The following is a 22,053-nucleotide window of genomic DNA, read 5'->3' as shown; positions in this document are numbered from 1 at the left end:
ATACCCTCAGTGGACAGAAGTATAATCCGGTGACACCATAAACCTAGTTTGTGCTTCTGCTGAGGCAGTGAGGTCATTGGAGCTTTGTAGAAGATCTTGAGACAGAGAAAGGACTGACCCACTTCCTTCTGGATTCTCCCTCAGACTCAAGGCTCAGGTGGCTTGTCCTATCTTCACGGGCCCAGGAACAGGGTTTTTTTTTTTTTTTTTTTTTTTTTTTTTTTTTTTTTTTTTTTNGGTTTTTCGAGACAGGGTTTCTCTGTGTAGCCCTGGCTGTCCTGGCACTCACTTTGTAGACCAGGCTGGCCTCGAACTCAGAAATCCGCCTGCCTCAGGAACAGGGTTTTAATGCAACCCAAACACAGCCACTGCAGGGAGCCAGCAAGGAGAAACAACCTCCCTGTCTCCTGACCCATGGACAAGCTGCCTTGCCAGCTTGCCCCTCTCTCCACACAGGTCACTGGTTGAGTTTCTCTCTCTTCTGAACTGTGGGCACTTGTTTACTGGTGAAGACAGAGACAGCAGGATGACACTTCCTTCTTGACAGACTAAGTAGAGATCCACTCAGTCAGTCCATAAGCAAAGAACATTGCCTCCTGGAGTTTTGCTGTCCAGGTCTGCTATCAGGATTCACAGACAGTTACAACCCAAAAGACTCGATCCTGCTGTGGAGAAAAACTACTGTTGAGCGCTGATGTAGCTGTATGGTCATAAGGCAGGAAGTCATATGTAGTCAGATTTAGCACTTAATACGTTGATCATAAATTATAATAACTTCCCTTCCATGAGCCCCCCTTGCTCCAACCCAAAGATTTATTATTACTGTATGTAAGTACACTGTAGCTGTCTTCAGACACACCAGAAGAGGACGTCAGATCTCATTATGGATGAGTATGAGCCACCGTGTGGTTGCTGGGATTTGAACTCAGGACCTCTGGAAGAGCAGTCAGTGCTCTTAACCATTGAGCCATCTCTCCAGCCCTACATTTAATTCTTAAAACGACCCTAGAAGAGGCTGGAGAGATGGCTCAGTGATTAAGAGCCTTTATGTAGATGGTTCATAACCCCCTGTAACTTCAGCTACAAGGGAATCAGTACACTACTCTCCATAAGGGCATTCACATCACGTGTGTATGGGTGTGTACCCGTGCACAGACCACACACATACACATAATTAAAAACATGAAAAGTAAATCTTTAAGCGAGCTAAGCACATATGCACCCATTTCCCAGCTGAAGGAAGAGACTCAGGGAATCCCACAGCTCACCCTGGCCAGGCACTAGCTCTGAGATCCGGATACCCTTTCTGAGCCACTATTGGGAACTCAGAGCTTGCTTCCCTCGGGCTAGTGATGAAGTAGGGGCCAGAAAGCCAAGTATGGCACGACACATAAAGATAAGACATAATGGACTCCCTGATGTCGAGGGCTGTTTGGTTGCAGTCAGGGTAATTAGGGTTGTGAGAACTTCTCCTTCCAAGGCTTTTTGAGTCCAAGATGAATGGATACCTCTATACTTGGATGACTTATGGAAGGCAGGCGATTCCCAGCTTGGGGCTGGCCTGTTTAAACTGACAGCCTCTTGCCCACATAAACCGTTAGATAGCAGGAAAAGATAGCATGGGGTGTGTGCTCATTCAGGACTGGAAGAAAGTGAAGGTCTCAGACAGGCAGATGCTTCTGCGGTTAAGAGCAAAGGGTTTGTGGTTAGGCAGCCTTGCTTCAGCCGCTGCTGGCTCAAGACCCGAGGTACCGTACCTCTCTAAATCTGGGCTTTTTAGCCAATAAGAAGAGGCTAAGAAGAGAATGCACTTGGGAGAGTTGTTCTGAAATTAATAAGATCATATGTGTAAAGTGCTCCACAGACCCTGGACCTGCTGCTACAGTGAAGCTGGGTTGGTAACGTATGCTTATACTCCTCATGCTATTGGAAGGCTAAACAGGGAGCTCACGAGTTTAAAGACAGCCTGGGCTACATACACAGTGAGACCTTATCTCAAAGACAAAGCCAAATCCCTAAAATGAATGGTAGCTGTGTGATTATTCTTGCTGTAGTCCAGAGGCTGAGGAGAACAGGGCATATACAAGTCGGTAGGTGACTCAGAAACTCTTGCTGAGAAACCTGGATTTTTTTTTTTTCTCCAATCTTGAAGACCTGGTACAGTCACCAGAAAGACTAGGGCCATGGTTGTGGCTCGTGGAAGAGGCTGCGTGTTCTCTATTGTTTTAAAAGACAGAGCAGGCTGGACAGTAGAGGCACACACCGTTGATCCCAGCCCTCGGGAGGCAGAGGCAGATAGGTCTCTGTGGCCGGCGCAGTTTGAGAGGTCTAACCAGGGCTACATAGAGGAACCCTGTCTCGAAAAACAGAACAAAACCAAACAAACAAGAAGAGCGATTAGGTTGAAATGGAGAAGGACTGTTCACAGGGAAGATGCATCTTCCATCTGTGTTTCCAAACCACAAAGTCTGAAGAGAGAATTAAAGACTCTTCTTGGTTCTTGTTGGGGACTGGGGGGTGGGGGAGGTGGGTATCTTTGGACTTGGGGGAGGGTCCAGGGCCTGGGACAGAACCAGTGATGATGGATAGGACAGGACCCGAAACAGAGGAAGTTAGGAAATTTGGGTGAGGCCCCTAATGACTATGAAACTGACTCATGAGGGCAGTCCCAGCTCGAAGGCCTCTTTGAGATCTAGCATCCTGTCAGGCAAGAGGCCAGCTCTGAGACCCCAGGCAACTCGGTGCTGCCAGCTCAGGCTCTAAGACCCCAAAGAAACAGTCCAGTTATTGTCTGGCAGCCTGCCCCAACTCCCCAGAGTGAGGAAAAGATCCTCCTCGAGCCAGGTGCTTCCCCATAAAGATGCTGTCAAGTACCAAGTGTCTACCAACCTCTGGCTCATCAAGCCCCACACTGGACCTTGTTGCCAGGGCTGCCTCCCTGTCCTCTCCCAGAAAGTCTGAACCTATAGGCTTAAGGATCCTGGAAGCTGTGTCTGAATGAATATCAAAGTGACAGTTGAAGTAAGGCAAATTTAGGAAGCCCTGAGTGAGATAGAGGACTTCTTAAGTCTCCTTCAGTCCTATATGTGTTCCAAAGGAAGGGCTCATGCTAGTGGGGGGGTGGATCATGTGCTAGGGATCCCCTAGGAAAGAAAGACACGGGGGTGGGGGGGGGGGAGGCACAATTTCAACCATCTGTCATCAAGACCCTAGAGTCCACAGGGCACCTGGAACAAACACAAGTGGCAATGGACAGGAGAAACAACGGTCCTGACCATGCCCAGGGGGCCTTATCTCCAGGGACGCCCAACCCTCTGTGTTCAGTAGCAGACAGTTAGGCTCAAACAATTTTCAAAGTATGCTTGTGAATCACCAACCAGAGGGGAATCCTGCTCCCCAAGTCTTCACTCAGTTTATTGGAGTCTCTGGCACAGCACGAGTGTCTTTTAGTGGCCCTTGATTGGTGCTTCCCTTACCGGAAAGAGCAGAGGCCCTGGGAGGTGGGCTGGACTGGAGAAAGGCTGACTGAAAACAGGAGAGAAAACTGAATAACGGCTCATAAAGTGTTAGGCTCCTTGATGGCCGCATCCAGATTGGCCGCCTCACTTACAAAAACAGCTCACACCTGATGGACTCACAGATGGCCCTCAACCCCTAATAGCACTCCCCGACCTAGGAAAAGACCAGAATGCTAGGTGAGGCCTGATATTTTCCCCCCAGCCGCATTTGAGAAATTCGCTGTGTCAGAGAAACTAAAAAACTAAGCAAAACCTCTGAAAACCCAAGCCCGATTATTTCATCCACGTGGCACTAGAACAAGCCAGAGGGGTATTGGGGGCGGGGGGAAGAGTCACCCGTCCCGCCCTTAATGGGAGGAAGGGATTTGCCCGGAGCACAAACTCTGGACAAGGCCCGGCCGGTGACGGGGCGCGGCGGGAGGGAGGGATCCAGGGAAAGCCAGCCTAGACCACAAAGCGGCTGAGCCCCGCGGTCCCCAATCCCCGCCCCTCTCTGGGCCACTGCGGTCCCTTTAAGGGCCAAGAGGTGCGCGGTCTCTTTAAGGCAGGTCCTGGTGGTTTCTGTTTTCTGAAGGAAGTGACGGGGGGTGGGATTGAATGAAAAGTGCTGAACGGAGTCCGGAGCTCAGGAATCGGGGCGGCTGGGGGACACGCACAGGGGGCGCCGTCCGGGACTCGGGGTGCGTGGCTGTACGCGGCCCACGTGAATTCGCTGCACGTCGTGGGGAACCTCCGGGTTGAGTCTCCCCTCTAGAAGGGGGGGACTGCCGGGAATCCCCGAACCGGACCCCCAACTTCGGGCAAACTTTGTAGGCGCGTCTCCCCTCCCCCACGCGGCGCGCCGGGGGCCCCGGGGATGCGGCCCCCTGGCTGCCGCGACGTCCCCTCGGCGCGCCCCGCGCTGCCGCTGCTGCTGCTGCTGTCGCCGCTGCTGCTTGGGGCGCTGCACGGCGTGGGCGCGGGCAGCGGCGCTCCGGCCGAGCTGCGGGTTCGAGTGAGGCTGCCCGACAGCCAGGTGATCGAGGAGAGTCTGCAGGCGGACAGCGACGCGGACAGCATCAGCCTTGATCTGCGCAAACCCGACGGCACTCTCATCTCCTTCATCGCGGATTTCAAGAAGGTGAGGTACCATCAAGGGTCCTGTCCCACCCACCACGGAGGGCGGGCAAGCTGTCGGGCGTCCCAGGAACCCTCAAGCCCGCCGAAGAGAAACGCAGTGCCGAAAGGGGGACGTGACATGCCCAAGGTCACCTCTCTAACTCGCTGCCCACTCTCTGGCACCCAGATCCCGGTCTTTATTCTCTTTCGTGAACTCCTCTAGCTTTTTTGTTGCTTGGCTCTGAGTAACCAAGGCCCTTCTCACGCACTGACCGGCTTCAGAGCCCGCTCCCTCAGCACTCCCAGCTGACACTCCGACAAAAGTTCTTGTTAACAAGGCCTCTTTTCTTGCCACTGCCTCTGTGACTAAAGGGGAAATCCACAGGTGGCAAGAGGGACCTTGGGCTCTCCCTGTTGTGTTGGTGTGAAGTTAGTTTCCCTTCCTCCGGCTGTTATTTGGCAAGGAAGCGGTTTCAAGACCTCCAGCCTGGAGCACCATTTCGGGATCGCTTTCCCTGCAAAGCTGTCTGCCCTTGGACCCTCCCAAGTCTGGTAGCAGCTCTCTCTCCTCTGTAACCTGAAAGGCTGAACCACTTGGGAGCCAGAAGACCTAGGAAGAGTTGGGGGAAGGGAGGAGAGAAAAGGGGAGGTTCCCCTCAGTTGGAAAGGGTGGTCGGTGTCTTCGCCCATGCCTGACAGGGGCTGGTGAAGTCCACAGTTTAGCTGCCCGTGTCTGTCTGTCTGTCTCCCTCCCTCCCTCCCTCCCTCCCTCCCTCCCTCTCTGTCTCTGTGTGGGTGTGGTGGTATGGAGAGAAGAAGAGATGTTAGAGTTATCCAGAAATGGAACTCCAGGGTACTGAGTGACGGTCACCCAACAACAGAAAACTCTGGAAGAGTGAATGCCACCCCAGTCATCTCAGGAGCCTAAGACAGGAGGAACACAAGTTCAAGGCTATCCAGAGCTACAGAGTGAGACCTTATCTCATGGTTGGGGGGAGGAGAGTCTTCTAATCATCCACTCTCAGCTCTTCCCCCTAAAAGGATGCATTGCACCCCTCTGTCTTTGGGAGAGGAACAGAAGTGACGAATATCCAGGACTAAATAGCCATCCCTCCTCTCCCCTTCTCTCCCCTCCTCTCCTCTCCCCTTCATTTCAAAACTGGGAGTTATTTGGAGATCTTGGGGGGAGAGGGGGCAGAATTTGGGCAGCCAGCTAGGGATCCTGTGAGACTGTCATGGGCATCAGAGGTACCAGGGAGATCCAGTGTTGGGTAGAGTAGAGGTGAACCTAGACTGACGTTCTAGCCCAGGCCCAGGGAGTCATCCTGACCAAGGACTTAGCAGAATGGTAGCCCATGCTTGCCACACAGGCCCAAGCTGGGTTCTTAGATGCAAATAGGGCCAATGAGCCAGTGTGTGGAGAAGGGGAAACTGGTCACTCAGCAAGTCCCCTGCTTGCCCAGCCGAACTTTAGGGACATTTTATGTGTGGTGTTCTGGACAGAGTCAATCAGGAGTGGGTATCTAATCTCCCCTCTAAGCCTCTGATCTAAAAGCCAGTCACAGAATGTGCCATTAGTGTCCCACCCACCTGCCCAGTAGCCCTGTGCTGTGACCACCCTGGAGCCTTAAAAAAAGATTTATCCATCCCTAGGCTCCAAGTCTGATAGCCAAGCTGGGTGGGGCATGAAAGGCTAGGAGTGGAGCAGAGTTTTTCTAGCCTCTGGCTACAAAGGGTTGTGATTGCTCTGCTCTGATAGGTGACCAGGAAAGAAAGCACCAGAGGCTGCGATGGGGGTGGTGGCCTGCCATGGAGGTGGGAGACTGGGGATTGGACTGAGTATAGGGAGGGGGACATCTGGTTGCTCAGATGGAGGGGACATTCAGAGTCAATGGCAAGTGCTCTCTTTAATCCCCATGGTGACTCAAACCTTTTTCACCCAGTTTTCCAAAGTCGGGTTTGCAGGTTAGCCTTTGACCCAGAACTGGCATTTCACATCTACCCCTGGCATCTCCAATTTCATGGGGGGGGGGGTGCAGTAAAGGCACAGAAAGTAGAAAGCCAGCTGTCAGAGACTTCTTTGGCCCTGGCCAGGGTGGAATGGGATAAACAGAGACTAGGAGGACAATGTTTAGTCTACGCCACCATGTCGCCTCTATTGGCCAGAGCCACTCTGTGCCTGTCCTTCCCACATGCTTCCCATTGCTCATTTGTCAAGGTCTCTACCCTCACTCAAAGCCTTGGTTAGTTCTGTATAGAAGTAATGGTATTTCCTATAGAAAACAGCCCAGAAGTTGTGTTTTGTGCACCACACCCATTAGGGACTGCTTTAGGGGAAAAAAAATCCTGAATCTTCTTAGGACTGTGGATGCTTGCAATCTGATCACCACTGAGGAACACAGTACAAAGCGAGGGAGGCAAGTCTGGTTGACCGCCCGTGAGCTGGTCTATCCAGCTGTTTAATCTCTCTAGGCCTTCATTTCTTCATCTGTAAAATGGGTTAGCATTGGCACCTACCCAGAGGCCTTGGGCAGAGCTGAACATAGAGCGAAGCGCATAGGTATGCCCGCTCTGCTGCTGGTGCTTTGTCAAGTGCTCAGGAAAGGAAGAAGCCCTTAGCTAGCTCTGGCTCACCCCACTTCTCAGCCAGCCTCCTTCTTGGTCAGTTTGGATTAATAAGGTTGAAGGGTAAACAAGAGATCACAAAGAAAGTCCACTTAGAATCTACGGAAGACTAGAGTCCCTCACTGCCTCTTGTCTTCTCCCTGACTTAGAGGCAAGGCCTCCAAATAAAGCCCAGACTGACCTTGGCCTTAAACTCCCTGTGTGGTCCAGGTTAGTCTGAAACATGTTTTATCGTCAATATTTTTACACAGTCTCACTATGTAATGTGACAAGACTTTTCCTGAGGAGATGCTCCACAGAGGTCTACTCACCCCAAATAGGGAGCCTGTGACAGACCAACATACCAATAGCACCAAAGTCCAGCTTGGCAAACCAGTGAGTTTTCTTGGGGTTACTTACAGGCATATGAATGAGCTGTTACTTACAGGAGCAGAAATGACTCAAAGCAGATGCATCCATCACCAAGGCCCACCCCTGCCTTGGTGACCACTCACAAAAGCTGGGAACCTGGAGCATCCTCCCAGCCTGAAGGCAGCTCATGAGGTTGGAGAGTGTCCTTTCAGGGTGCCTCAATTGTTCTAAGCCTCTTTCAGGCAGTTTGTCTGGATTTTGTATCTTTCACAAAGCTAGGCTTGGTCTGAGCACCTTTGAAACCTAGCTTTTAGTATTTACTCGGAAAGGAGAAGCCTAGTGAATCAGGTCAGTTTCAGGGACTTCCCGAAGCTCTTTTGAGTTGCTTAACTTCCTGCATCAGGAACTTCCCTGCAGGATAGAATGTTTCAATCTTCCCAAGAAACTGTTACACAAGTCTAGCCTGGACCTCTTACCTGACTCCGTCTCAAGTGGTAGGAACGCAGGTGCGAGAGCCTCCACTAACAACCACCCTTGTGGAAGCTGCTGAATCAAAGGCTAGTCAGCCCCTCCGGGACAGCAGTCAACTTTGGACTAAGTAAACCTAAGGGCTTCAGAGACACCCTTGAGCAGCAGTGGTCTTAGCTGGTCCACAACCTCAGCCCTGCCTTCTTCCCGGATGAGTATCCAAGACTGATAGACTGCTCCTCACTTCGCCTGCATCCTGGCCCCGAGGCTGGTAAAGCAAGCAGTCATCCATGGGACATTAGAACCTGGACCTGGCTGGCAGAGCCCATGAGCAGCATGGAATGTCCTGTGTCACATGGTTGTCCTGTGTCACCTGGAGCCCTTCCTCGGGCTAATACCAGGCTCACCGAACTAAAACTGAAAGAATGCCAGCACGCCATGGCTTGGTGGCTTTGCAGTCACCTGAGGAGTTTGCAGGTTTTCAACACCAGTCCAGAACCCCACCTCACTGAATCGGGACATCTGAACAGGAGAGCCCGGCAAATGGGGTTCATTAAGGAATGTTAGGTAAAGGTAGAGGCAGGAAATTGAATGCCAGTCTGGGCTACACGAGATTCACTAAAAGGGGGTGGGGGGATGTGGATGGGGCTCATTGGACAGTATTTGTCTATCATGCAGGAAATCCTGGGTTTGACCCTTAGCACCACATAAATGGAGCATGGTTGTGCATATCTGTAATCTAGCACGTGGGAAGTAGAGGCAGGATGATTAGCTGCTCAAAGTCATACTTAGCTATATAGTGAGTGTAGGACCACTCTGGGATAAATGAGATACACACACACACACACACCGACTCTAATGTGTTAGTGTTGGTTCTAGGTATTGAACCCAGGGCCTCATGCATGCTGCCGCTGAGCCTCATATCCTACCCTCTCCAGCCACGAATGCACTATAAGCAGCCATTATACCCTGGGTCTAAATCAATATGCCCTCCACATAGGAACTCTAACTCCTAAATAAATACAGTAAGCAACACTCTTCACACACGTTATCATCCGGGCCCTATATATGTAATCTGACCTGCACATATATAGTCATATAGCACATATATGAACACAGTGATAGCAGGCATGCCACCGTCCCTGCTCTGGCTGCTTATCTGACAGTCCTCTGAGTTCCCTCCTCCACACTGGTATCTCTGACAAAGCTCTCTGTCCCCCTGTCTGAATGTCCAAAAGTAGGGGAAGGAATGAGTCACTTCGCAAGCCGCCTGGTTTGGGCATGGCCTCAAGGAGAAGGTGGTGCTGTAAGATATGAAGACGGTAAAGTGTGACTGCATCGGGGTGAAGGAAATATAGCAGAAGAGGGGAAACAGTGAAGAGGAAAGGGATCCTGGAGACCGATGGGCTGGAAGCTGAGGGAACGCCAACATCAAGAGCCACCTAGTGCTATGGCTCAGCTCAGGGTTACTCCGAGGGGACAAGGATCCAGGGAGATTAGAAACTTGCTTCTAATGGTGGAAGCCAGAGGAAAAAAAACAGCCAGAAAACATCGGATTCCCGACGTCCAGTGATGACCTGCAGTATTCACAAGGACACTGTCCCAAGAGAATGTCATAGGGGTAGGACAAGAAGAGAATCCTTTAAGGTCCTAAATCCTACTCTGTCTGTGTCCAGCTGCCTATGGTTTGTGACATGGAAGAGATGTAATGGGTTGGAAGGCAGAGGGTAGTAAAAGTGTGTGTGTGTGTCTGTGTGTGTGTGTCTGTGTGTCTGTGTGTGCACACACGTTGCAGGGGTACATATGTACGTGTACATGTTCGTGTGTGTACACTTGCATGCTGGAGGCCAGGGTTGCCATCAGGTGTCTTCCTTTCAACCTTATTAGTTTTAAGTCAGGGTCTCTTACTGAACCTGGAGCTTATGGATTCAGCAAGGCTGGCTGACCAGTGTAGTTTTAGGAACTCTCTTGTTTCTCTTCCTACCCAGCGCTAACATTACAGGTATGTGCAAGGGTGCCCTGTTCTTTACATGGGTATTGGGGATCTGAACTCAGGCCCTCATGCATAGCAGGCAATTTCCTAACTGAACCATCACCCAACCCCCGGAAGTGCCTCTGAGGAAGGAGAACTTCTGGAGCACAGAGCATTTTATCTGAAGTTTGCAGGAAGTAAAGATACCAGGCTGTGTATGTGGGGCTCTTGGATTCAGTTCTAGTTCTCCCTCCATATCTGATGAAGTCCTCCTTGGGTCAGGGTATAAAGCTTTGCCTGTGGTTCAAGTGTGCTCCCTGACCTCTGGCTAGCATCTCCTCCCCCCTAATAGAGATGCTATGTCCAGGTATAGACCTATCCTGACTCTTGGTGAAAACTACCACCCAGAGCCAATGTTGTAGGCTGCTGGAGAGACTGCTGAAAGAAGAAGGGGTAGAGTTCATACTTGGACTCCTCAAACTATAGATGAGTAGTGGGTAAGCTCACCCTTCCTCCACAGACAGGCAGGCAGGGGACCCAACCTGGAGATGCAGACTACATAGGAATATGGCATCCTGAATTGAGCAATCACTCCAAAATCACACATGGCTCAGTGGTCTGACTTGCTGCGCCACGAAGCACATTTGCCTCTGTCCTGCAGATGTACAGACTGAGCTTGGTAGTGACCTTGGTGACAAGGTCTGACAGCTGTGTGGTGACCCAGGATTAGCTCCCAGAGATCTTTGTACCGCATTCTGGCTTAACTGGGCTACTCTAGTTCTCTGAGTAATTTCTTTCCAAAAAGATGAAACACACCGTGGAGAGGCAGGAGAACCCTAGTGTACAAGAATCTATAAACACTTATTTATCTGCAGTTGGAATGAGCCCTGTCTCCCAGACCCATAATTGCCAGGGGCTCCAGGTTTGAGTCCTCTGCAGTGCTGTGGGTGGTCCTGGAGGGTGAAAGGCCAGGCTAGCTTTGAAAATAGATCCCGGATACTTCCAGTTATTCTCTGCATTATTTTAATTTTATCTTATTTTATTTATGTGCTATTTCCCAGCTGTGTGATGCAACAGGTCACTTAGTGTCTCTGAGCCTGGGCTCCATGCTTAGGCTCCATTTCCTAGGCAGAGTGACCGAGGGGGACTTTTTAGAAGAAGGGACCCACCAGAAGTGTAGTTCCATTGCAGGCAGCCAAGTGGGCCCCTCCGCTGTATCTCTCCATCCCCACAAGTAATTACAACTTTTTTTTTTCACTGCACTGGGAGCTAGTCCATCACTAGAAGCTTCTGTCCCTTAAACTGACAAATGTTTACCTACTTGTCACTGGGGATTCAGATGAAGGGCAGGGGATGAGGGAGGCTGGAATCTAAGTGAGAGGGAAGTATGACACCCCGTGTCAGGAGCCCTGAGTCAGCTAGACAGGGGGGAACAGTTGATCCACATAAAGCCTCTCATTGTTCCCCTGGGGTAGTCGGGATGGTGGTGACCTTTGGGATTTGGCTGACGGAGGGGCTGTCGGGAGGGCTGGGCACTGGCAGTGAGGGCTACTGATCCTGGTTAATAGTCACACTAACCCTATAACAAGAAGCCTCTGTCCAGGCCTGGGTGAGGTCTGTGTATACAGCAGACGATGCATTAAGTCTCCTGGAGCATCCTGCCTCTGGGTTGAGTGCATCCAGTCCTAATCCTGGGAAAGCCAGGCAGAACTGCAGAGGGGCTCCTGAATCTGCCCTTGGGCAGCCTGGGCAAGGAAGGCTCTAGCTCTGTAGTCCCCAGCCCCACCCTAGTGAAGTTGGCCCCTGTCTAGTCATGAAGCAGTCCCAGCCAGGAGCAGAGGAATAAATATTTAGATTGGCCCAGCCTGGGCCCCAGAGTCACGCGGTCTGGTGATGAGAAGGAGACAGAGATGGCAGAGCACACTCCCAGGAGGCAGTGAGCCCCCACTGTCCAGTAGCAAGGGAGCTGGGGCTAGCAGAGGGTAGGTACTGCTTGTGGAGGCCCTGGAGCAGTGAGCGGCCATTGGCCTCTGGCCTGGGCTGTGCCACACATACACGCATGTACACACACACACACACACACACACACACACCCCGGAAAGGCAGCTCTGCGTCCCTGAGCTTCCTCGGTTTTCGTCTGCTCTGCAGTGGAAAGTGTGATAGCAGCAGGGGCTGAGGCTAAGCACCTAAGCTGCCTGATGCCCCAGGAACCTTCCAGAACATGTACCACAGCAGGGCATCATCTCGGGAGCCCTGAAAGCTACGAGCCTGGGAGGGTAAGGGGAGCTGAGATGTGTGGCTGCAGGGCCTACGAGAGGAGAGTGGCTGGGCTGTGGGCGAGACTGTGTGAGCCAGAGTCTGCTGGGCAGGAGACTCACAGAGGGAAGAGGACACTGGAGACCAAGGGACTGTGGCTGAGATAGAAAAACTGAGGACGAGAACTCAGCTGCTGTGTGTGTTTGAGCGTATGTAATGGGAGCCTTTCTGTGCGAAGAGGAGTTTGAAGAACAACAGATCTCTGTGGAAGGTGGCAGCCTGTGGCCTGCGGGTAGGGAAAGCGGGATAAATCTGGGTGCATCTGCCGAGGCCAGATTTGATTTGAGAATAAAGAAAGATCCCAATAACAGTGTCCCAGGCAGCGCAGCCAGTGGGTTACTGTCTCCCCTGACTCAGTCTGAAAGGAAGTTATGGAAAGCCACGCTGCTCTGTCTTGGCCCATCACAGGTCCAGGCCTCCCTCCCCAGGGTTCTTTCCCTCCCCCAGCAGGAAATGCTCCCTGGGCCTCTCAGGGAAAGCAGTCTGGGGGGCCCACACAGTGTGTCTCCTGTCACGGGTGTTTTTCCAGGACAGCTGTCTGCCATCACTTCCTTGTTCCTGTGGAACCCCAGCAAGGCTGAGCCAGAGAAGCTCCTCTCTCTCTCTGGGAAACACAGTGGGTCTCACAGAAGGTGGACCGGTGTGGGGAAAGCACAGACGGGGTGGAATATCCATCCCCACGAAGTGATGCAGAGCACCGGCCTAAGGGTTGGGAGGTCTGAGTTTCTACTGCTGGCCTTACTGCTGTGTAACTCGTGATGTCCCTGACCTCTGGGTCCCCTCTTAGAACACAAAATAATAGTAGGTGTTGGGCTAGTGGGCCTGCAATCGTGCACCCCTCATCCCCTCCCCTGTAGATAAGTCTGAGAAGATAAGGTTTGGAGATAGAGGAGGTAGAATCCATTTACTCAGCTGCCCTGTGCTAGCTCCTGGCTACCACAGAAGCAGGCTGGAGCCACTTGCCTTTGACACCAGAGGGCCTGAATGAGTCTTTGCCCAGGTGAACCAGTGTTAAGGACAGTGAGTGGCTTTAGAGTCAGTGAATACTCTCCGGGGTAGAGTCAAGTGTCAAGCCAACTTCATACCTGACTCCTTAGCTGGTTCCTAGACCCCAAATCCTGCCCCTCTTGCTATCTGCCTCTTCAGCCACCCTCCACACGCTCACCCCAATTCCCTCTCCATCTCACTGAGTCATAGTACATCCCCCCCCCACACACCCCTTGCTGCTCTTAAACCTCCTTCATACTCTTCTTGCTCGGTTGTCTGTGCATGCATGTTTAGGCATTTCTGGAGCATCCGCTGTCTTCTAGTGGGCAGGGGTGCACTGCCATGAGATGTATCCCGGGCTTGGAGCATGAGTCTGGGAGGGAAAGTAAATGAGGCGGGCAGGGCACTGGAAAGGTGGTTCTGCAGAGCTGGAGGTCCTAATACGGGTCCTGACCATGTCAGAGCAGGTGGTGCCTAGGAGCTGAGGCCTATGGAGGGCAGACAGATGGGGGTGGGGCATCCCCACAGAGTAATGGGCTTGCAGGAAGGTCCAGGAAGTGACCCAGCACTGCTCATTCCGGAAACTGTGTTTAAGTATGGCATGGGATGGCAGCCTCTAGAGGCTTTATAGGGAAGACAGTGATAATTCTTAGAGGGCATTAAATGCTCGGATGACGGTAGAGTCGGGGGATGGTTGGATGGCTGGAAACACCTGCATTCTTCACACTGACTCAGTGGCCTCCCTGTGGAGAGCCTTCCCACCATCCCTCAAGCCCCAGCCTATTCCCTTATCCATCCTTCGCTTCCACGACAGTCAGCACAAACTTGAACTCGAGGCCTTTCACCCTGGGACTGAAGCTGATTGTGTGAAGTCAGCCTTCCTTACCTCAGGAGTCCTTTAATGACAGGGCCCTTGGACTTGGCCATTCCCTTGAAGCCTTGCCTCGGGGATCGCCACTCAGTGATCTCCTGCTGATGTTTGTGGCCTCACGGGGGTCATCTAACCTGCCTGGCCCTCCAGACCATCTACAGAACAATCTTTACCACATCCCATGCCTAGAGTATATGACACTGGGAACAAGGGATTATAGTGTTGGGAGAAACTTGGAGTCCTAGTGTATGTTCTGAGCTTGGTCAGGTCTTTTCATTGCTTATGGTGGTCCCACAAGGCAGTACTGTTGATGGACTCGTTGGCAAGTGTAGAAACCGAGACTCAGAGACTTCACAGATTCATTGGCCGTTACACATGGTTACTGGCCAGAAGCAGCAAGGCCAGGGTCTGATGCAGGGAGTTCTGGTTCTTAGCATTCCATCTTAGCTATATGTCCAAGCCTACCTGTGCCTCAGTCATACGCAGGACTTCAGCAACCCTCCTTGACCCTGCCTGGCCTCTTCTTGCCGTATGCCCCAGCATTTCCTTATGGGATAAAGGTCTCTGGGAGAAAGGACTGTATGGAGGACTCCCAGTTTGGGAATCCCAGCCCAGACCCTAAGCCTCTATCCCATGCCGAAAGCTTTTGTCCAGTTGCGCCATCTGTCTTGGGCTTTTGACAGCATCTGAGTGAACCGTCTTAGTGGACTCCAGGCAAGGAGAGGGACTGGGAGCCAGGTTTTCATCTGGCTTGGATTCCACCAGATCTTAACATCTGGACAGATGTTCTCAAAGCAGGGGAGCTCTTTCACACTGTCCTGTGTGTTCTGGAGCCTTGCTACTGGGTCAGGCGGGAAGGCCACAGTCAGGATATGATGCCGGCTCCTTTCCTGGAGCCAGCAAAGGACATGTGGCTTTGGGGTGGAAACATGATCAAGATCAGAGAACTCGGGCTGGAGAGATGGCTCAGTGGTTAAGAGCACTGACTGCTCTTCTGAAGGTCCTGAGTTCAATTCCCAGCAACCATATGGTGGCTCACAACCATCTGTAATGGGATGTGATGCCCTCTTCTGGTGTATCTGAAGATAGCTACAGTGTACTCACATACATAAAATAAATAAATCTTTAAAAAAAAAAAACAAGATCAGAGAACTCGGGTATAAAGGGGTTTTTCATAGGGGACAGTGGCTAGCAGGTATTCCTGCCTGCTGTTTTATTTGTATCAGGCATTTTATTTGTAACCATTTTATTTGGTTAGGCGCACAGAGTGAGAGGAGGGACTGTCATGTTCCTAGGCAATCAACCAAGGATTTAGGTATAGTGGTCAAGTGAGGATGTTGTGAAGGAACCCAGGTTCTAGTCCTATGTCTGCCATTCACTGGTTCTGTGGGCCTGAGCTTCAGTTCATTCATTCATTCATTCATTCCTCTCAGCCTCACTGCCTTTCTCCTCTCTCCTTCCATTTTACCCTCAAAACAAAGTGTTTCTTTTAAACTGCCTTCTAGCTGGCTGTCCTGTCCTTCTGCCTCCACTTCCCAAGTGCTAGGCGTACACTGCACCAACTCAGCCTGTTTCTATCCTTGCACATCAGGGAAATTAGGCTAGTTGATCCAGGAGGTAACTGTACTCTCTGGGGAAAGGGCTCAGCTGTGAGACAGCCTGGACTACCTGGTTAAAACCCCGGCTACATTTCCCCTAAGTCCATGGCCTTGAGCAGGTTACCCAACCCAAGCTGTCACAGAGCCCTGCCTCTGTTGTGGAGACGACCTCTGAGCCCGTGAGGCAATCCATTGGAGGCATAGGAACTGGCAGTTTCTCTTTCCCAGTTATCGACTTCAGTGACTCTTTGCCGCACACAGTGACAGAGGACTTCCTTCCGTGCCCAGGCAGCAGTTTCTCAGTGTTGGTGGCATCTGGTAGTTGTCATTGCTATTAGTATCTCATTGAAAAACAGGGAAGGAACTATAAAGCGGGTCTTGTCTGTCTGTCTCTGTCTGTCTGTCTGTCTGTGTCTCTGTGTGTGCACACAAGTAGGTGTATGTGCAGATGCACTTGAGCATTCGAGTGCATGGGAACATACGTGCATCTGCATGTGTGGAGGAGGCCAGTGGTCATCCTCAGGTATCATTGCTCACCACGTATTTTGAGATAGTCTCTCACTGGGACCTGGTGTCCATGGATTAGACTAACCTGGCTAGCCAGTAAGTTCTGGGGATCTTCCTGCCTCTGCATCCCCAATGCCGGTATCACAAGCATGTTCCACCACAACTGTTGTTGTTGTTGTTTTAACCTGGGTGCTGGTAATTGGACTCAGGTCCTCATGCTTGTGTGACAAGCACTTTATCCACAGAACCATCTCTTCAACTCCTCAAGCAGAGCTCTTCCAGCCTCGTCTGGTTCTAAATGTTTAATGCCTTCCACTCTTTGGGGTGGGCAGAGGGTATCCCCATTCACTGAGCCCCTTGGCAGCCCTGAGAACACTGGGTACTTACTTAGTTCATGTGTCACTGAGAAGACAGCAGTCTCCAGATAGGATTCCCACAAGGCTCACAGCTGCAGATACCAGTGAGGTGGACTTTGGATCTTGCCTGAGGCTCCTCCCAGGTACTGCCTGACTCAGACTCCTGGAGTGGGAGATCTTATGTGGAACCCACCTGACAGAACTGTGCCTAGCTAGAATGGGATCAGCCACCAGCAGCAGGTCACCCTCCAGTGTCCCCTCGGCCGACCCAAGTTGATGGAGGATCAGATGGCCTAGGCTGGCAGGATAAGGAGATGCCAGCACGGTGACCCAAGAAGGGATTTCCTGTCTAGAGGAAGTGGTGTTAAGCCGAGCTGACTCACCTTCCTTCCAAGGCTCTGGGATGAGGAGCCTCAGGGAACTTTTCTCCCCAGCTAGGCCTCAATTCCTCTTTTCTAGGATATTGCCCTTCACATGCCCATCCCCAGTTGTTGCATTTAAAGTAAGTCATTATATAAACCCGTCTCTAGTAAAGGCAGTCAGGGAGATCCCTTGTAGAGTTACAGTATTGGTGAAATCTGTTAGAAGATTATTAACAGGGCAGTGGTGGCTCACGCCTTTAATCCCACCACTCAGGAGGCAGAGGCAGCAGATCTCTGCGTTTGAGGCCAGCCTGGTCTACATAGTGAGTTCCAGGACAGCCAGGGCTACACAGAAAAACCTTGTCTCAAACAAAATGAAAACAATAAGAAAATGGGCTCTTGTCACGGATCATCCCTGACATTTGCTGGTCACGACAGCAGTGACAGTAACCTCTGCTTACAGTGCTGAGTCCTCACATCCCCTCCGGGTCATAAGCTCCACCCAAGTGTGCCAGGTACATGAGCTGTCTGTCCCCTGTCACAGGGAAGCTTGAGAAAGCCTGGGGCGGCTAATACATGTGGCCTAAAGGTGGAACCATCAGCACCTCCCTGTATCTAGAACCCTGGGGAACACTCTGACCCCGTTCTCCAAACACTTGGACCCTAGCCATTGTTCAGTAAGGCCTGGATGAAGGGGGCTGCTGGCGAGACAGCCCAGGGTACAAGTGCAGGGCCATGAAAATCCTAGGATTACATTGTCTAGTGTCAGGGTAGAGCTGTGGGCATAGGGACCAGGAAGGTTCCCAGCCATACTTGCTGAGCCCAGGTCCCCCCCCCCGCCCCCGCCCTGCAGAAGGGCTCTTCCCAGATTGAGACCCTTTCTGAGACTTACTAACTTCCTTCTCCCAGGAGAGTTAGGCAGGCACTGTGGTTGGTGAGATAGAGATTGGGGTTGGGGTAAGCAGGCAGATGTAGCTGAGGGTTCTCACTGCCATCAGACAGCAAAAGGTGCCTGAGGCTCTGCCCCCTCTTCCTGCCCCAGCCTTTCTCATGCATACTGTGATTCAGAATAGGAAGGAACCATTGGCCTGTTGGTCACACCATGAGTTATCCCCATAGGGAAAGGGGAAATGGAGAGGGAAGGGGAAAGGTGAGCCATTCCAGTCTTGGAAGGCAGCAACAGCTGCAGCCGGCTGCCTTTGTCCCCACAGTCCCTAATGGAGGTGGGGGACTAGGGGCCAGGCTGACTGCAGAATGCCCAGGGGTTTTCTGAGCCCCCCCCTCCCCCCAAGAGCTACAGAGTAACAAAGTCAGAGAAAGCTCTGGAATGTGTACTTGTAAACATGTATGTAGTCCCTCCTCTCCCCACAGTGCTCTGGCTAAGGACACTGGGGTCCCCACTGAGGGGAGGCCTTGGTGATAGACAAGAACCAAAAACAGGTGCAGGCTTCTTTGAGATTAAGGTCTGTCCGGTCAAAGGGTTCTTTGGAAAACCTCTCCCGGTGGATGGTTGACTTTGTCAGTTTTCCAGAAAGCTGTGGAAACCCTGGAGGTGTGATCTCTGAAGTCACGGGTGTGAATGGAAAAGATAAGCGGTTTCTTGGTTATCTGAGGAAGGAGGTGTCTGGAGGGGCAGGCCCTAGTACAGTGTTCAGGCCTGTCCTCTCCAGGGCTGGTCTCCATCCTCCTACCCCTCCCTTTCAGGACGTGAAGATCTTCAGAGCCCTGATCCTCGGGGAGCTGGAGAAGGGGCAGAGTCAGTTCCAGGCACTTTGCTTTGTCACAAGGCTGCACCACAATGACATCATCCCCAGTGAGGCCATGGCCAAGCTCCGGCAGGTGAGTGCCCACCCCAGAGCCCCAACCCTGCAGTCACCCTGTCCTCATTCAGGCAGCCCCCTCCCCCACTCTTCCTCCCCACCTTCTCTTAGCATTCACTCACCATGGAGGGTCCTGATTCCCCAATTTTGTTCCCGATCAAACTGACTACAGAGCCCCAGATCTCTACTCTGTACCTTGGCCCAACTCTCAGGTCACCCCGAGCTACTAATCCAGGTCCCACTCTTTTCTGGGTGGAGATAGAGGTGTAGACTGTGAATTAGGATTGAACATCACCTGTCCCCTGTCCCTCATTAGTGACACTGGTCAAATGGCTTTGCCTATAATGCCTTGGTCTCCACATTAAGGACATAGGTTAGAATCAGAACTCATCCGGGAAAGTGTATCGGGATGTACTGTTTGCCGCTGCTCTTTGGCCCACTGGCCTGCATGGGATCCCTCCCTGGAGTTCTGGTTTTCATAGCTTATCTAAACTGAGCTGTGCTGCTGCAGGCCTGCCTTGTGACTTCTTTCCCTCTGAGGCATCCCCTGGATTCAGAAAGCAGGCGACCCACACTGTCATGTTCCCTAGAACAGTCTGCCTAGCCTACCTACCCTGTCTCCCAGAACCACCTTGAACTTGCCAAAGAGCCCCAGAAATCCAAGAAGCAAAACAAGAAAGGCTTTAACTGCCTCTAGGGTATGGGCTTCTCGGGTTGGGCTCCGTTCCCCTCCACAGCCTGAGGAAAAGGAAGACAAAGTATGTGTTCCCACCTTGTGCCTACAGAAAAACCCCCGTGCAGTGCGGCAGGCTGAGGAAGTGAGGGGTCTGGAACAGCTACATATGGATATCGCTGTTAACTTCAGCCAGGGGGGGCTGCTGAGTCCCCATCTCCACAACGTATGTGCTGAAGCCACAGATGCCATCTACACCCGCCAGGAGGATGTCCAGTTCTGGACGGAGCGAGGTCAGCTGGGAACTGCCCTTGGTGGGTAGAAGGGGAAGCATGGGGGGGGGGGGAGGGCCTTGCTGAGTGACTGTTGTATTCAAGAGAGAGCTACTGAGTCACTTCTGGGATGGGCCACATGGATGCCCCAGTTGCTGTAGCTGGTAGTGGGTAGAGCTGAATGGCAAGAGTAAATGGGAGTGTGCAGTCATGAGGGACGGGCATTCTGGGGGGGAGGGTGGAACCCCCAAGGTAGACTGTGATATGTCAGAAAGGCTTCCTAAAGGAGGTGCTGTCTCTGCAGCTAGAATAAAAGGACACACAAAAGACAACCTGCTAGGTCCTAAGACTCTTTTTTTTTATATTTATTTATTTTATGTATATGAGTACACTGTAGCTATACAGATGGTTGTGAGCCATCCTGTGGTTGCTGGGAATTGAACTCAGGACCTCTGCCCACTCGGGCCCCGCTCTCTCCAGCCCAAAGATTTATTTACTGTTATATGGAAATACACTGTAGTTTTCTTCAGACAGTACCATAAAAGGGCATCAGATCTCACTACAGATGATTGTGAGCCACCATGTGGTTGCTGGGATTTGAACTCAGGACCTTTGGAAGAGCAGTCAGTGCTCTTAACCGCTGAGTCATCTCACCAGCCTGGTCCTAAGACTCTTCACCATTCCTATTACTACATGTACTGAGGACACACATGTTCCTGTAGGTATGCCTACTGGGTACCTCTCAGAACTCAGCATCTGGCCATCCCTAGTGCCAGCATCTCTCCCAGAGCCCTCAGGGCCCCGCCCACCTTTGCAGGCTAGGAAGTCAGGTCAGGTTTGGGTCCTGACTCCCCTTTCACTGTACAATCCCAACCACATCAGTAAACTCTCCACCAATTCTGAGTCCCTGGTACACAGTAGAGACTCAGTGGATGAGGTTGACTGTGATTTAATGTAGCCCATCAGCCTAGCCTCAGGCCCGGGACTCACCCATGTTCATCCCCAGGGCAGCCATGAGAGGGGTGGCAGGAGAGAAGGCTATCCTGGGCTAAGGGACTCCTGCCTTCTTCATGCTTGCCTTTCCCCCCAGGTGTGGACAGTTCTGTGTTCGAGGCTCTGCCCAAGGCATTAGAACAGGCGGAATTACCTCGTTGTGGACGAGTTGCGGACCGAGGAAAGCCCTGTACTTGCCACTACAGTCTGAGCCTGGCCTGGTACCCATGCATGCTCAAGTACTGCCACAGTCGTGATCGGCCAGCACCCTACAAGTGTGGCATCCGAAGCTGCAGGAAAAGCTACACCTTTGACTTCTATGTACCTCAGAAGCAACTATGCCTCTGGGATGAGGACCCCTAACTACAGGAGACAGAGGACCAAGGACGGATACTTGGGTCTGCAAATTCATCGCTGACCACCAGAGAGCGTGGCAACCCAATCGGGCCTTAGGTCTCTTCCTGAGCCTCGGGCCCTGAAGCCACAACCTCATCTGCATGACTGTGAAAGGGTGTCACCGCAACCTTGAGGCAGCCCGGATGCCCACCTGTGCCCATCTTGAGGCATGGGGGGCGGGGGGCAGTTCTCCAGACTGATACCCTCCCCTCTTCCTTTCACCTGAAATGTCCCGCGAACGTGGAATCAAAATGCACCAGCCTAGGCTGCTTTTGTGGAACTTGTTCCGGAGGCATGGCCCTGTAGCACACTCTCTCACCAGCAAGGGAACCAGAGAGGGACAGCTGGGGACTCATGCCCCAGCTCCTGTGTCTGGTTACAGTGCCTTCTCTCTACCCTGGGGGCAACGGGGAGTAGGGATGCTGCCTCCAAGACCACCGCGTGTGCCTTTCCTGAGACCCGATTTGGATACTTCAGCGGGCACCGATTCTTCCTGCCCCTGAACTGATGTACTTTGGCCAGGTTCTGGGGCAGGGAGGGAGCATGAAGTACAAGGAAAACTTGAATTCCAGATTTTTAATGCAAAATATTTATCATTTGTACCAGAAATAAAAGTCTTTAAGTTTTCACTCACCCTATGGCGCCAGCTTAGGCTTTCTGAGAGAATTTTGTCCCATGCTGCCACCTAGTGTCAGAAATGTGCCTTACACAGTTAGTGCCAGTCTGGGCAAAGCAACTTCTAAAGCTTCTATTGTGTGATCTGTGAGAGGCTCTGTGCTTAAGATGATGGGACAAGGGAGCTGGGAAGGACTCAGTTGTTAAGAGCACGTGCTGCTTTTTACAGAGGACCCAAGTTCGATTCCTTACATC

At 51.9% G+C, this 22,053-nt stretch overlaps 1 protein-coding gene across 2 annotated transcripts; it reads left to right on the top strand.

The window, feature by feature from the left end:
* The first annotated feature begins 3,972 nt into the window (after positions 1-3,972).
* Oaf (out at first homolog) lies at positions 3,973-21,817 on the top strand. 2 transcript variants are annotated; one of them, XM_021171688.2, is made up of 4 exons: positions 3,973-4,638; positions 18,734-18,868; positions 19,635-19,836; positions 20,885-21,817. In XM_021171688.2, the coding sequence occupies exons 1-4, from the start codon at positions 4,375-4,377 to the stop codon at positions 21,148-21,150; spliced, it is 867 nt and encodes a 288-aa protein (XP_021027347.1). In that variant the 5' UTR covers positions 3,973-4,374; the 3' UTR covers positions 21,151-21,817. The 2 variants fall into 2 exon arrangements, with proteins under 2 accessions (XP_021027347.1, XP_021027348.1); XM_021171689.2 differs by having other exon boundaries at positions 3,981-4,638; positions 19,635-19,815.
* The last annotated feature ends 236 nt before the right edge of the window (positions 21,818-22,053 follow it).

Source organism: Mus caroli, chromosome 9, assembly GCF_900094665.2.
Source record: "Mus caroli chromosome 9, CAROLI_EIJ_v1.1, whole genome shotgun sequence".
Taxonomy (NCBI): Eukaryota; Metazoa; Chordata; class Mammalia; order Rodentia; family Muridae; genus Mus; species Mus caroli.
The sequence above is the reverse complement of the archived record's forward strand: the minus strand, read 5'-3'. Positions and strand labels throughout refer to the sequence as shown.

What these genes read in the sequence shown, in the direction of transcription:
- Oaf (XM_021171688.2), top strand. Translation starts at nt 4,375, where the DNA reads ATGCGGCCCCCTGGCTGCCGCGACGTCCCCTCGGCGCGCCCCGCGCTG. An exon ending in CCATGGCCAAGCTCCGGCAG is followed by an intron (nt 18,869 to 19,634) that starts GTGAGTGCCCAC and finishes TTGTGCCTACAG; the next exon opens with AAAAACCCCCGTGCAGTGCG. An exon ending in TCAGCTGGGAACTGCCCTTG is followed by an intron (nt 19,837 to 20,884) that starts GTGGGTAGAAGG and finishes CTTTCCCCCCAG; the next exon opens with GTGTGGACAGTTCTGTGTTC.